Genomic DNA, 15294 nt, shown 5'->3' on the forward strand with positions numbered 1-15294 from the left:
AGTACAACCCTACACCCCTGTCCCCGTCCCCAGTTCTAACCCAAGCTGCCGTCTTCTGTCTGGAGACTGAAAAGCCCCATTCTCCGACACCCTCCCCTTCCAGCTCGTCCAGGACCACTCACTGCCCTGCGTCTCCAGGGCCTGCACCACCTCCACACCCCCAACCAGCCATTCAGCCCGACGCCATCTCCCATGCTTCCAGCTTACCCACTCTCAAGGGCCCTAGTGACAACAACCCTCTGACCATCTGTTGAGACCCGAATGACCTCACCCTCGTTTTAATCCCTTTAGATTCCAGGCCCCCATTGTGAACCACTTCTCTACAAACACCAGAAATGTGTCTCTTGCCCCTTCCTGCTTTGCCATATGTCCCTGGAAAAAGAAACCCCAGCTAAGATCCTGCATTGTGCCGGCATCCAAGCCCAGCTGAATAAGCTTGGAGAAGAGTACACAGCTGTGCTAACTGGCCCCAGTTTATATCCAAGAGCACAATCAAACGAACCCCAAGACCTTCCAACAATTCACTTCCAACAATGCACTTTCCCACATGACTACCGCACCCTGTTCTTTCTCTTAGCAGACCCGTGGTCCTCTATGCAACAAGCCCTCCGTGCCACGTCATCTGCACAGTTCGGGTGGGGAAGAAAGACCCCGTCTGGACCCAGCCAAGGCCTGGGTCACCTCATTCCTCTTGCCAGAGATTGATTCAGGCAACCTGGGCTTTTCCCAACTGTTGCACGATATTCCCTGGGCCAGAGATGAGTTCAGAAAGAGGCACACGATCCACTTGGGGTCAAGGGTGTCTTACGGCTCTGTGATAGAAGGCTGACAGCTTCTGACAGGGCATAGCAGGTACCAACCCTGTGGCTCCTGCAGGGAGGGAAGCAAAGTTCTGAAGCCCGGTGTTAACAGGCCCTGTTGGGCCACCCGGAGGGAATCCTGGCTTGGGATGAAATGGTACCAGGCAGAGCGAGAAAGACCCAGGCTTCTCTTGCATTGGGTAGGGGCTGAATCCAGTTCGCCTGGAGTCGGCCTGCCTCTAAGCTTTGCAGTCAACAAGGACCAGCCACCCGAAGAGCAAGTGGATTTGAAATTGTCTGTTCCCTCCGAAGCCACACCGACTGCTCAGGACCCTTCCCATCCTCTCAGCTCCTGGCCTCATGTCACGTTTTGTCGGGGAGGTGGGAGCCATCAGACGCTGGGCCCCGCACCTTGCTCCCACCAGGGCTCCCAGCCCACAGCAGCATACGCCCTCTGCCTCTCCTTCCCAGGGAGGCCAACTTGCTCCCCCTCACCTAAGACCTCAGGAACCTCGGCTCTGCTTCTCGCCTCAAGAGCGACTTCCATTTCTCCCTCTCTCTTGTGTATCACCGGCTTCTCCTTGTCTGCTGGGGCGACCCTTGTGGCACACATCCCTAGGAGTGTCTACAACAGCCGCTCCTGGACCCCTCCAGCCCCTGACTCATTTCAGGTCTCCACTCCAAACCAAGTATCTCGAAAGAACTGCCTGTAGCCTCTGCTTCCCCACCTGGCGTTGCTTCTCTACATTCCACCCAAGGTGCTCTTGTGTCGGTCCCCAGTGACCTTGGCCATTGCAACCTCAACAGTCACTTTTCTGTCATCACCTCACTTCACCGCCCGACAGCCTTCAGTACAGCTGGCCACTCCCTCCCGGCAACGCTTTCTTCTCTTGGCTTCTGAGACGCTGCACATCTGTCCTCCCTGGCTGCCTAGTGGTCTCCCCTGGCTCCCCACTTGGCCCCTAGAAAACCTCACTCCCTGGGACTTGGCCACCAATTTGGATCTCTCCTCGGGACACTCGGCCTGTCCCACAGCTTTAAATTCACCCCCACCCCATCGCTCTCTGCAGCCACACACGTCCACTGGCTCCTGGACTCATAGATCCTGCTGCCACCTTGGTATCCCCACGTTTAAGCCCAACAGGCAACTCAAACAGAACTCCCACCTGTCCACACACACAGCAGTTCGCTCTCCATTGCAGGAAACAGCACCCACAGCCGACCAATGCCAAAGCCATCCTACCCTTCTCCCACTGACCACCCACATCAGCACGCCCTATCAGGCACCCTCAGGCTGTCCCGTCTCTCCACACGCGCCACCTTTCAGCACAAGTGCCACCCAGATGCACACTAACCACCACTAGGGGAGGAGGGTAGTGGTTCCTCAGGAAAGTCATCACAGAATGCCCACAGACATGAGACCTGGCAAGTCCACCCCCAGCTACAGACCCGAAAGCACCAAGCAGGCAGACACAAACGTGTGCGTTAGCCAAAAGCTGGGAACCAGCCTGACTGGCCCCTGTGCCGCACTGTTTTGTCCCCAGTCTCTGGTTGGTTCCTGCTCATCCTCAGGTCTCTGCTCCAACCTTGCAGGCCCCCCCCCCCCAGCCCCTAGTCCCGCCCTCAATCACACCTTCCAGTTTACCCCCTTCACGGGCCCCCACTACTGCACACACTTGTTCCCTCGTGTGCTATCCACCTCCTCCAAAGGCATCAAGGGCTCCCTTCCTGTCCTGTTCAGCACACAGGAAAGCTGAGCCCCCAAACCCCGAGTCCAGACGCCCTTCCTTCAGGAACCCCCCTGAGTCCTCAGCCATGCTGTGCCCAGATGACTGTATGTGATGGCCCCTTACTGCCTCCCTCTCTGACCAGAGAGACCCCCGGTCCCGAGATCCCCATGTTCCACCAGGCTCAGAGGGAACAGCATGGAGCACCAGGTCCTCCAAGGATGCACAGCAATCGCGACCACCAGGCCTCGGACAGAGCGTTCTACACGTGCTGTGTCTGTTAAGCTTCAGGCTTGACGATGGGGAAACAGGCTTAGGGAGGTCAGTAACTTCTCTCAGGCCACACAGCCAGCTACACGGAGATACTGGGAGACCCTTGCTCCGGATCCTTGAGCATCACTCTCTCCTGGGAGACAGCCTCCTGTCTGTTGGCTGCAGGTCAGACCCCTTCCACCTCTGCTCTGTGAGGTGCAGGTGTCTCCCCTAGCTGTGGCACAAATGTGCAAACGGGACCAGCTGAGGCCCATGCTGTGCCCTCTCTACCAAGGGTCTCACCACGTAGTGGCCGCTGCCCTCCTGAGAGGTTCTTAACCGGGGGAGGAACACTCAGGGCTCAGCCCAACAGGGACTGGGCCTGAGGCTGCCCTCAGGCTGGTGGAGGGAGGGGTGTGGTAGATACATCTGGTCAGGCAGCCTGGCAACCCCTGCTCCCTCGGTGACACCTGCGAGGAAGACACCCGACACCTCTCCTATTCCACACTCAGGTCCTGGCCCAGGCAGACTTGGGCAAAGTCTCCTCTCCCTGATGGGGGCAACCGAGGTCTCAACTGTCCCGGGTCATGGGCCCTGTGTGCCCCCAGCGTGGTCGAGGCTGCTCCTCCTCCTCCTCCTCCCCACGCTCAGGCTGCAATCAGCCCACGGCCTGCATGCTCTTGACCTCCAAGGGCCCACATCGAGGTGTTCGGGCTCACCAGCATTTAAACTGCACCATTAATCACAAAAACAAATGTTGCTCTCACGCCATAACATGATTCCTAATGAGCTCCTCACCCGGCGCCAGACCCTGTATAATTCCCTCTTAGCCCTCCCCACCACATCGTGAGAGACGCAGAAGCCCAGACTCTGACAGCCCCAGTGACTTGTCCAGGGTCCCACGGCGCCCACGTGCAGGCAAGAGTGAGCCCTGAGGTCGGGGCTGACCCGCCTCTTCCTTCCAGCCCCTGTAGCCTAAGCTTTGCTGATCCACTCGGAAACCAGGCACGCTGGCCTGGTGTCCCCTGAGTCACCGAAACGCCCCCAGTCCAGCAGGGGGCTCTGACCGCCCCTTGGTGAGGGATGATGGGGGCATGATCGGGCGGGGCCGTGGGGGGCGCAGAAGGGTGACATGGAGATGGGGGTCCAGGCACACGGGACATGCAGGCCGCTCGCTACACTTACCACCTGAGGGGGCAGGAGAGCCCAGAGGGGGTCCCGGAGCAGACAGAGGAAAGAAGAAGGGGTTGTTGAGCCTGGAGAAGCAGTGAGCCAGCCAGAGCCAGGACCAGAGCCCGCCTCACAACCAGGGCACCCTACACTTGTTGGCCTAGTGAAGGTGATGAGGATGCTTCTTGGGGTCACCTAGCATTTTGCCTGGCAGGGGCTGCTCGGGGCACAGACGTCCATCGGGCTGCATTTGGGCTTGTGGAGGAGGGGTGGGAAGAGGAAAGCTGACAGGGTCAGGACTCGGGGCACACACCCTGCTCAGCACCTCCTAAACTCCCAGGGGCCTCGACTGCTCTCACTGCCCTGCGCCGGGGCTGAGACCCACGCAGATCTCAGGTGGGTACAACTAGGACAAGGCCAGTTCTAGAAGCCAACCTGCCCAACTCCCAGGTCTTCTGGGAGGAACACAATCACCGAGCGAGAGGACTCCGGCAGGGGCTGGGTAAAGGGCTGGCTCCTGGGCAGCCCAGGGAGGGCCAGAGGGCAGGCACACCCCCGCTCCGCCCCAACTCACGTGGCCGTGCAGGTCTGTGTTGAGCAGCATCAGTGCGCAGGTGAGCGTGTGGATCCCATCTAAACCAGAGACCGTGACGCCCTCAGTGTGAGCACCAGACTCATTGCCACCCGAGCCCTCCACTGTTTCCCAGAAGGGCCAGCCTGGAGGCCCTGGAGACAGGAAAAGGCCACACCCAGCTCCAGGCCCAGGGCCCTGCCCATGCCCACCCGGCCACTCTAACCCAACACCGTGCCTCCTGTGGGCACATCCGCCTTGAGCCTCAGATGCAGGAATGACCGCACCCAGGCCCCAACTCCACATGGGTCAATCATGGGCTGACACTCCCAGGGCCTGGGACGTGGGTTCACCCAAAGAACAAGTCCTGCCCTGAAGAGGGCCCGACCCAGGCCTCCACTGCAGTGAGACCCCCACCCCAGGAACCCTGGGGAACTGGGAGATAGACCCAAAGGACCAACTCCCTAGCACAGAGGACCTCCAGGCCCTGCGGCAGACCACTCATCTAGTGTTAACTGAGAGCCCGCCGTGTGCCAGGGAGGACAGATCAGCTGGACCTGGCTGGAGCATGGGGACACAGGCAAGGGGGAGGCAGGGGGACAGGGGCCGTACCTTCCGAGGTGCTGTCATCAGGGTTGCACTGGCAGTACCGGCGGGAGAAGTGTGTGAGGACCCGCTCACGCTCTTGGGTCTCTCCCATTAGAGGGAAGGCCTTCAGGAAGGTTCTGGAAAGGAAACCAAGGCTGCCGAGGGCATCCCAGAGCTCCTAAGTCTCACCTAAGGTAGGAGCCCCCCATACACACACACATACCCCAGGGGCCAGGGGCCAGGGGCATCTGGGTCAGGACAGCCTCTCCAGGCCCAGGGAGACCCCGGCCTCCAGGAGGGCCTCTGAGGGCTGAGAGCAGGGCCCTGACAGGTGTCAGAGTCTTGGCCCTCCCCTCCCACCTCCGCCCTAGGCCCAGGGCCACTCTGGAAGTGAGCAGAAGACACACAGTGAAGAACAGACAGGTGAGCACGGGCTGCGCTGACACAGCAGTTAAGGTGCCACTGGGACACCTGCACCCCACACCACAGTGCCCAGGTTTGAGTCCAGCTCTGCTTCTGCTTCCAGCTTCCTGCTAATGCTCTGAAGGGTCAAAAGATGGCAGCTTAGGGCCGGCGCTGTGGGGCAGCGAGTTAAAGCCCTGGCCTGAAGTGCCGGCACCCCATATGAGCCCCAGTTCAAGTCCCGGCTCCTCCACTTCCAATCCAGCTCTCTGCTGTGGCCTGGAAAAGCAGTAGAAGATGGCCCAAGTCCTTGGGCCCCTGCACCCACATGGGAGAAATGGTAGAAGCTCCTAGCCCCTGGCTTCAGATCAGCTCAGCTCCGGCTGTTGCGACCATTTGGGGAGTGAACCAATGGATGAAAGATCTCTCTCTCTCTCTCTCTCTCTCTCTCTCTCTTTCTCTCTGCCTCTCTGTAACTCTGCCTTTCAAATAAAATAAATAAATCTTTAAAAAAAAAAGTATAGCTCAAGTAGTTGAGCTCCCACAAGGGAGACCTGGATTGAGTTCCAGGCTCCTGGCTTCACCCCAGCTGTTATGGGAACTTCGGGAGTAAACCAGCAAATAATCTCTTTCTCTCCCTCAAATAAAGTAAATACAATTTTTTTTAAAAAATTACTTAGTAGGGTCAGCATGTGGCGTAAAGTTGAGTAAAGCTACCACCTGCAGTGCCGGCATCCCATATGGGCACCGGATCAAGTCTCAGCTATCCACTTCCAATCCAGCTCTCTGCTATGGCCTGGGAAAACAGGAGAAGATGGCCCAAGTCTTTGGGCCCCTGCACCTGTGTGGGAGACCCAGAAGAAGCTCCTGGATCCTGGCTTCAGATTGGCCCAGCTGTGGTTGTTGTGGATGTTGGAGAGTGAACCAGTGGATGGAAGACCTTTCTGTCTCTATCTATAACTCTACCTCTCAAACAAACAAACAAATATTACTAAGCATGCAAAGAGCCAGGACATATGATAGAAAAACAAGAGACACAGGGAGCAGGTACTTGGCACAGCTGTTAAGTCACCTGCATCCATACTGGAGTCCCTGGGCTCAAGTCCTAGATCTGCTTCTACTTCCACTTCCTGCTAATGGACACCTTGGGAAGCAGCAGCGGATGCCTCAACTACTCCGATCCCTTTCACCACATGGGAGACCTGGATTCAGTTTGGGGCTCTTGGCTTTGGTCTGGCCCAGCCCCACAGACTGTAGGAAATTGGGGAGTGAACCAATGGATGGAAATTTCTATCATCTACCTATGATCTATCTATCATCTACCTTTGCCTTTCAAATAAACAAATTTTAACTGTTTAAAAACAGAGACAATAGAAGCAGATAATTTAGAAGATGCAAATATTGGAGTTAGCAGACAAGGATATTTCCACAAATACATTCAAGAAAAGAGAAGGAGAAATGGAAAAAATAAATGAAATGACAAGGAATTTACAGAGAATGAGAATCTTAAAAATTAATAAAATGGGGGCCAATGCTGTGGTGTAATGCCTGCAGTGCCGGCACCCCATATGGATGCCGGTTCCTATCCAGGCTGCTCCACCACCTAGCCAGCCCTCTGCTATGGCCTGGGAAAGTAGTAGAAGATGGCCCAAGTGCTTGGGCCCCTGCACCTGCGTGGGAGACCCAGAATAAGCTCCAGGCTCCTGGCTTCAGATCAGCCCCGCTCAGGCCATTGCAGCCATTTAGGGAGTGAACCAGCAGATGGAAGATCTTTCTCTCTGTCTCTCTCCCTCTCTCTATGTAACTCTACCTCTCAAACAAAAAAAAACTTTTTAAAAAATTAGTAAAATGAAATTCTAGAACTAAAACATATTATAACAAAAGCTAAAAACATGGAGCCAGCATTGTGGCACAGCAGGTAAGGCCACTGCCTGCAATGCCAACATCCCACATGGGTGCTGGTTCATGTTCCGGCTGCTCTGTTTCCAATCAAGCTCCCTGCAAATGGCCTGGGAGGGCAGCGGAGGATGGCCCAAGTGCTTGGGTCCCTGCACCCATACAGGGGACCTGGAGGAAGCTCCTGGCTCCTGGCTTCACCTCAGCCCATGCCCAGCCATAACCACCATTTGGGAAGTGGACCAGCAGATGGAAAATATGTCTCTCTCTCTCTCTCTCTCTCTCTCTCTTTCTCTCTGTCACACCCTCTACTGAGGCAGAGGTAAAACACTGGAAATCCACATCTTACAGAGGAAGAGCACGAGGGACGCAGTCACAGGTCTGACCTGCATGGAGCGCCCACCCCCCGACCAGCACCTGCTGCTTGTCCGCTTCCCCTCACCCACCAGCAGAGCCTGCTGGACCCTGGGCTGCATCCACCAATCCCACCCCCTCCTGTTCCCTGGGACCTTCACAGTCACAGCTCCCCCTGGGGGAGCCCTGGGAGGGGTTCCTCCTTGGGTCCAAATACCAGGAAGCCCTGAGATCAAATCCCACTTGACCATCTCCTGCCTCGGTGACGAGGAAGTCTCTCCACCTCTCCAGCCCATGATTCCTGCATTTAAAACACAGGAGTGACAACACCTACCCCACAGGGGCACGGGGAGGATGAAGGGAGAGAGGCGCACACAGATGCATGGCGTCGGGCAGGCTGGAGGCACTCAGTCTACACCAGTCCTTTGCTGCCTTTCTTCCCTCTAAAGGGTCCTACTATATTTCCACCTTTACAGCCCCTATCCACAGGATCATCAGAGGGGTCAAGACACTGGCCCAGGGCAGCACAGCAAAGTTTATGATACAGCAGGCATGAGAAACCAGACGGTTGCCAATGCCACCCCAACCCCACTGACCTGAGCGCTCGGTCCAGAGTCAGGCCCGAGAAGTCGAAGAAACTGAGGTATTCCCCAGCCACCAGCCTGCTGAAATCGTTGCTGCCAGGAGAGCAGAGTGGGGTGTCCATTAGAAGCAGGGTCCAGCCCAGGATGACAGAGCAACAGGGAGTGTTGGGGGGAGTGGGCCCCAGGGAACCCAGCTCACTCACCCTGATCTCACAGCCCCCAAGCTGCCTCCCCCGTACTGGCAGTCAGGATCGGACAATTCTACCACAGGCTGGGGACCAAGAAGACTTCTTAGAGGAGGGGGTGTCCCAACCCACACAGGGAACTGACAGCCGGGTAAAGGCAGTGGAGCCAGGATGCTCCCCGGCAGAGGAAACATGGCCAAGACCTGCCAGCAGGGCCATGTGGCCCAAAGCTGGACAGCAGGGATTTGGGGTAGCAGGAGATGAAGCAGATGGACCAAGCGCTTGGGCCCCTGCACCCATGTGGGAGGCCTGGATAAAGCTCCTGGCTTCAGCCTGGTCCAGCCCTGGCCATTGTGGTCATTTAGGAAGTGAACCAGCAGGTGGAAGATCTCTCTCTCTCTCTCTCTCTCCCCCTCCTTCCCTCCCTCTCTCTCCCTCCCTCCCTCCCTCTCTCTCTCTCCCTCCTTCCCTCCCTCTCTCTCTCTCCCTCCCTCCCTCTCTCCCTCCTTCTCTCTCCCTCCCTCCCTCCCTCCCTCTTTCTTTCTTCCTCCCCCGCCCCCGTGTCTTCCTCTCTCTGTAACTCTGAATTCCAAATAAATACATAAATCTTTTTTGAAAATCCTGGGGTTTGTATTGTGGCGTAGTGGGTAAAACCACCTCCTACAAGGCCAGCATCCCATTTGGGTGCCGGTTCAAGTCCCAGCTGCTGCACTTCCAATCCAGCTCACTGCTAATAGCCTGGGAAAAGCAGCAGAGAATGGCACAGGCGCTTGGGCCCTGCCACCCATGTGGAAAACTCATAAGAAGCCCCTGGCTCCTGGCTTCAGCCTGGTCCAGCCCCAGACATTTAGGTCATCTGAGGAGTGAACAGCGGATGGAAGATCTCTCTGTCTCTCCCTCTCCTTCTGTAACTCTGACTTTCAAATACATAAATAAAAACCTTTTTAAAAAACCCTTATCAGGCCGGCGCCGTGGCTCAATAGGCTAATTCTCCACCTTGCAACGCCGGCACACCGGGTTCTAGTCCCGGTCGGGGTGCTGGATTCTGTCCCGGTTGCCCCTCTTCCAGGCCAGCTCTCTGCTGTGGCCCGGGAGTGCAGTGGAGGATGGCCCAAGTGCATGGGCCCTGCACCCGCATGGGAGACCAGGAGAAGCACCTGGCTCTTGCCTTCGGATCAGCGCGGTGCACCAGCCGCAGTGCGCCGGCCGCGGCAGCCATTGGAGGGTGAACCAACGGCAAAGGAAGACCTTTCTCTCTGTCTCTCTCTCTCTCTCACTGTCCACTCTGCCTGTCAAAAAATAAATAAATAAATTTTTAAAAACCCTTATCAGCTGAAAATATATACTAATGCATTTATGGGTCAAGTTAAAGAGTGTCCAAAAACACATTTTTTTTTTTTATTTTTTTGACAGGCAGAGTGGACAGTGAGAGAGAGAGACAGAGAGAAAGGTCTTCCTTTTTGCCGTTGGTTCACCCTCCAATGGCCGCCGCGGTAGCGCGCTGCGGCCGGCGCACCGCGCTGTTCCGATGGCAGGAGCCAGGTGCTTCTCCTGGTCTCCCATGGGGTGCAGGACCCAAGGACTTGGGCCATCCTCCACTGCACTCCCTAGCCACAGCAGAGAGCTGGCCTGGAAGAGGGGCAACCGGGACAGGATCGGTGCCCCGACCGGGACTAGAACCCGGTGTGCCGGCGCCGCAAGGCGGAGGATTAGCCTGTTGAGCCACGGCGCCGGCCCAAAAACACATTTTTAAATATTCCATCAAAGGAGTAAAAAAAACCTATGGGGAAAATTACTGGCAACTTTGAAACTGAGTAATGGGTACATGGAGGATTAATATGTTATTTTCTCTGCTTTTATGCAACCTTGAAATTTTCATGATGCAAAGCTTAATTGATGAAAAGGAAAAGAGGGTGGCGCCGACCCTGATGAGGAGTGGGCACAGGCCAGCATGACCTTGGCAAGAAGTTTCTGCAGAGTGGGGGTGGGGCTGGCTGGGAGAAAGGCGTCGAGGCTATGAGAAAGCCTATGGGAAGGCTGGAGGCAGGGTTTTCGTTTTTCAGGTAGGAAAGTCTTGAGCACTGTTGGTCACTGACGGGCAGACTCCTGCAGGAGGCGGGGCTGCAAGGACAGGGAGGGCACACCCTGAGGGAGCCCAGAAAAGAAGGAGAGGTGGGGGCTGGTGTGGGAGCAACATGCAGGCTGCAGAAGGTGGAGGAGACTGGAGGGAAAGAGGACCAGGAACTGAACAGGCTCCGGGCCTCCCTGAGGGCTACAGCCCCCACGTCAGCCCCTCTCGCCATTGTTTGGGCCCGAGCAACGGGCAGCCCCCTCACAGTCCCCTGTACCTTGCGAGCAGGCCAGGCCTGCTTCTGGCAACTCAAGAGACTTCTCGTGGGTATTGGGAGGCACCGTGGACGGCAGGGCGGAGGGCAGTGGGCACGATGTTAGCAGACTGGCTCGGATGAGCTGGTCGACTTGTGGGACTCTCACCATCCCTGCCTGTCTCCAGCCCCCGCCCCCCCAGGACTCCCACCCTGCTCAGCTCCCTTTGCAGCAACTCTGAAGGCCAGAGGCTGTGTCTGGGGGACCTGGGCCTCTTCAGCCGGTCCCAGGGCACAGCAGGGTGTGGTGAGTGCTGGGCCCCCTTGCAGAGCTCACCTAGCCAATCCTCCTGGGTCCAGGCTCTCCTCTCTCCCTGCCCTGTCAACGTGGGTCACTGGCTGCTGTCCTCACTGCCACCCACAGCGACCCTATCACTACTCACCCCCACCCTGTTCTGCTCCCCTCCACCACTCTCCCTGAGAGCGACAGCCCCGCCCAAGCAGCCCAGAAAGGAAACAGATTTAGGGCGAGGCCAGGAATGAGGACACTGAGGGAGGAGGCAGCCTTGGGAGACTGTTGGGAGCCCCTGAGCACCAGGCACCCCTGGAAGGTGTCTCTCCCACCCCCTGAGCCTGGGGAAGGCACGGGTTTGCCTGGGTGGGGGGCCCGGGAGCCACACTCACTTCTTGCCCAGCTGCCGGGCCACATCACAGCGCTGGAAGCCCTCCAGATGGAAGAGGCGGCGGGCCAGCCGGCGAGCAGCCTCGCTCATGCCCTGGCACCCGTTGGCCAGAGGGTCTGTGCCACCAGGCTCCAGCCCCTCCGAGCTGCTCAGCTCCGAGTCCGAATCCGACAGGCCGTCCTTTAGGCTGGGGTCACTGTGGACAGAGGGGGGCATTCATGAGGCCCTGGGCCTGTGTGAGATGGGTAGGTCACCCTGGGCCTCTGAAAACCCACTGGGGCCGGAGCAGGAAAAACAGCCCCCACGGCAGGAGGGGCTCCAGTTACAGCTCCAGGGCTCCTCAAGTGAAACCGTGTGCCCCCAGCACAGTTCCCAGACCCCATCCGAGCGGAGAAGGCCTGGAGGAGCAGCATGGACGCTGAGGCCGCAGGCTGGGAAGTCTCGGTGCAGAGGATGACAAGGTGACCTTGGAGAGGCCGTGGTGCCTTTGGCCACGGGGTCGCTAACTCGTTTGGCTGCCTCCCTGTCTCACTTCCTCGCTCTGCTCCATGGTCCCCCTCACCCCCCAGCCCAGTCCCTGTCTCACCTGGCTGAGTTCAGCAACTTGTCTGTGTCTTCCTCTTCCTCCTCCTCTTCCTCCTCCTCCCCGCCCGGGCCCGGGGGCCCATCTTCATGGAATCCATTGGGCACGGCCGTGACAGACAGGCGGCTCAGGACGTTCTCTGAGCGGCTGCAGGAGATGGAGCGCCGCAGAGGGCTGCCCAGCTCTCCCTCACCACCAGCTGTCCCCGTGTCCCCCTCGGGCCCCATGTCCCCAATGCCCAGCCCGGCCCCCAGCTCAGGGCTGTCACGGGCCCGTTGCTGGATCAGGGGTGTGAGAGGGGCCTCAAAGCTGACACAGCTGTCACTCTCGTCCGTGAGGCTCAGCGCATCCAGGGAGTCGAGGCTGCTGTACTGGGTGCCCCGCAGCAGCTCTGATTCCAGAATCTTCTCAAACGTGGCGCTGAAACCATCCCGTACATCTGGCTCCCCAGGGTCACCCAGCCTGTAGGAAGCAAGGACCCAGTCACCATCCTACCCAGGTGTTCCCATTCGGGTGCTGGCAACCAGGCCAGTCTGTGTCTAGGAGCCCACTGGGGGCAGAGAGGCGGCGTTGACTACGCCTTGCCTACTGATTCCACCAGCAGTACTTCCAGGGCACCAGACAGCAGGCGCTGGGCTGGGGGCTGGGGGGCACAGCCCCCTGGGGAGGCATCAAGTAGTTCCCTGAAGAATGACAGTCAGACCTATTCCCTCGGTCCAGCCTGCCTCCCAGCTCAGGTCACACTGGCTCCCGACATCCCTGTCCTCACAGCCTGGGGGCTTCTTCACTGGGCCAACTGCTCCCCAGGTCTCAGCCACGAGAACCAGAGGGGGCGAGCCCACATGGAGCTGCCCTGTCTCGTGATTCTCCCTCCTCGGGGCAGCCTGGTGGCCTGTGATAGCCCATTCACTCCCTGCTTCCTCTATGTTCTCCAGCCTCCGCCCAGACAAACCTTCACGAGGCACAAGTCTGCCCAGCAAAGACTCCTCTGCCAGCCTGCGCCGGGCACCAGAGGCATCCAAACAAGACAGAGCCCCGTGGGCCTGGCACTGCCAGAGCCATGCGTGGTGCCTGTCTCCCCCCAGGGCCTTTTGAGAACACTGCAATACTAGTGCTCAGCCGGGGAGAGGGACTGCAGTGCTCTCGGGCACACATTGTTTGGGGCCGAGCAACAGGCACAAGCCTGCCAGCTTTTAGTTCCCTCTCGTGGCTCAATCTTCCCCAAACACCCGGAAGCTGCACAAAATCAAGACAGGAGCTTCCATCCAATGCATGAGAAAAATGAGCACCAGAGAGATGAGAGGACTAGGCCCAGGCCACAGAGCAACTGCCATGCAAGGAGCCCCACCCCAAGACACCCACTCACCCCAGCTGAGGGTCCTCCGTGTCAGCCTCGTGCCCTCCCGCCAGCCCACCAGCACTCCAGGGCCTGGGCTCTGTGCCACCTTCCAGAATGTTTGAGTCTTGTCCCGGAGCTAAGCCATTGGTGAGGGAGAGGTCAAGGCTGAGGCCATGGGGGGGCCCGTCCTGGTTCTCTGTGGGCTCCTCCACGTGCCCCAGGCATCCTCTTTCCTTGTGCCCTGGGCTGCCAAGGCTGCAGCTCAGGTCCTCATCGGGCTGGACCCCAGGTGCTTCTTCAGGCTCCAGGCTGGAGTCCCGGGCAGCACCGCCTTCCTCGGGCAGGGAGGGAGGGAGATTGTCCTCGTCCATGGCAGCCACTGCTTCCAGTCTGTCCTGGCTGCTCCACTAGACCTGGTGACAGAGAGACAAAGTCATATGGAATGCAGGGCAGGGGCTGGGAGCTGCAGCCCAGCAGAAGCTGCACCGGGAGGCTGGTGGGGACACTGTCCTCAGAACCCCTTCTGCTGGAGTCCGAGCTCAGCTCACGGCTCCCTCACTTCCCGGCTCGCGCCAGCCTCTGGGTAGACAGGAGCTGCACTGACACTCAGAAAAGGGACGTGAGGACCCCAGTTAATGCTGAATCTGCCACCATGCCTGCCTTGGGCCCTGGTGCCTGTCTGCTCTGTTACCCCCGTGTCTCTGCTGTGTCCAAATTCTCCAAAGCCTTCTGAGGAAGACCTGGGTGGGGGGGACCTGCGGACAGGCCCAGTGGCCCCTGCAAGCCCCACTTCAATCCATGGTGAAGGCGAGGGACGAGAGCCCAGGTTGCCAGCAGCCAGCTGCACAGCCCCTGCCCCACTGCGTCTCTCCCTGGTTACAGGAGCTGGAGCCGAGCATACCTGACTGGGTCATGGAGAACTGTGCTGGGGGCTGCTTTTGAGGGGGAGTTAAGAAAGGAGGTGAGAAAATCAACAGCTTTGTCAGAGCGGGACCACCCTAGCAAAGCCAAAGTGAAACCTGGAAACAGCCACGGGCCACAGAGAGGCCTGGCGTGAGGCGCTGTCCAGGGTGCTGGGCGGGTGCTGGGCCACCCGGGAGCCTCTCAGAGAGCAGAGATTGCCCGAGTGGAGAAGGAGGGAGGAGGCCTGGGGTTTCCCTCCACACCAGAGCTCACCCAGCCGCAAAACAGGCCACGAGGGCCCCTGTGCGGACAGCACTGCAAGAGGAGTCGGGCCCTGCTCTGCCCAGCTTGCCATGGGGCCTCATGTGGGTGCAGGCCAGCCCCTAGTTCCTCTGCTGTGCTCTGGGTCTCTTCCCTTCTGAAAAGTGAGGACGCCGCTGTGCCCCACCCTCGCCGCCCCATGCTCCAGAGACATCCCAGCAGCGAGGCAGAAGCCGCGTGTTCTGGGCTGGGCTCTGGCTCTCCCCTCCTCCGCTCTCTGTCCCCAGCCACCTGGTGACCTCTGCCGGAGGGGACACAGCACAGGCCCTCAAGACACCTACAGAGCTGCAGAAAAGCAGGCCCCTGAAGCGTTTCCCCCAGTTCTGGTAGGTCCACCTCCTTCCTCCCCTCTCGGGCCCTGGCTACCCCCACAGCAGCCCCACTCCGCTCCACACAGGGGCTTGGGGTTTGGGAGAGTTCAGGGGGGCCAGGCACGGCTCGGCCTTCTGGGCAGCCTCAGAACAAGCTGCACGTGCACTCAGACTTCCCGTACAGATGCTCCCTGATTCCGGATGCTGCCACTTGACAGCTTTTCAGCTTTCCCGTTGTGCCAACATGATGCACATTCAGCAGAATCCATACTTTGAATTTTCAACTGTGATCCATCACAGG

At 58.5% G+C, this 15294-nt stretch overlaps 1 protein-coding gene across 1 annotated transcript in view; it reads right to left on the reverse strand.

Annotated features, from left to right (window-relative positions):
* PSD2 (pleckstrin and Sec7 domain containing 2) overlaps positions 1 to 13829 on the reverse strand; it is a 32143-nt gene extending 18314 nt beyond the window's left edge. Inside the window, exons 1-6 of the mRNA XM_062189752.1 lie at positions 13486 to 13829; positions 12123 to 12581; positions 11538 to 11732; positions 8357 to 8437; positions 5133 to 5245; positions 4524 to 4582 (exon numbers count right to left, since the gene is read on the reverse strand). Of these exons, the coding sequence (XP_062045736.1) occupies positions 4524 to 4582; positions 5133 to 5245; positions 8357 to 8437; positions 11538 to 11732; positions 12123 to 12581; positions 13486 to 13829 (1251 nt within the window). The remainder of the gene's footprint in view (positions 1 to 4523; positions 4583 to 5132; positions 5246 to 8356; positions 8438 to 11537; positions 11733 to 12122; positions 12582 to 13485) is intronic.
* Between the last annotated feature and the right edge of the window lie 1465 nt (positions 13830 to 15294).

The sequence above is a fragment of the Lepus europaeus genome, chromosome 4, assembly GCF_033115175.1.
Source record: "Lepus europaeus isolate LE1 chromosome 4, mLepTim1.pri, whole genome shotgun sequence".
Classification (NCBI taxonomy): Eukaryota; Metazoa; Chordata; class Mammalia; order Lagomorpha; family Leporidae; genus Lepus; species Lepus europaeus.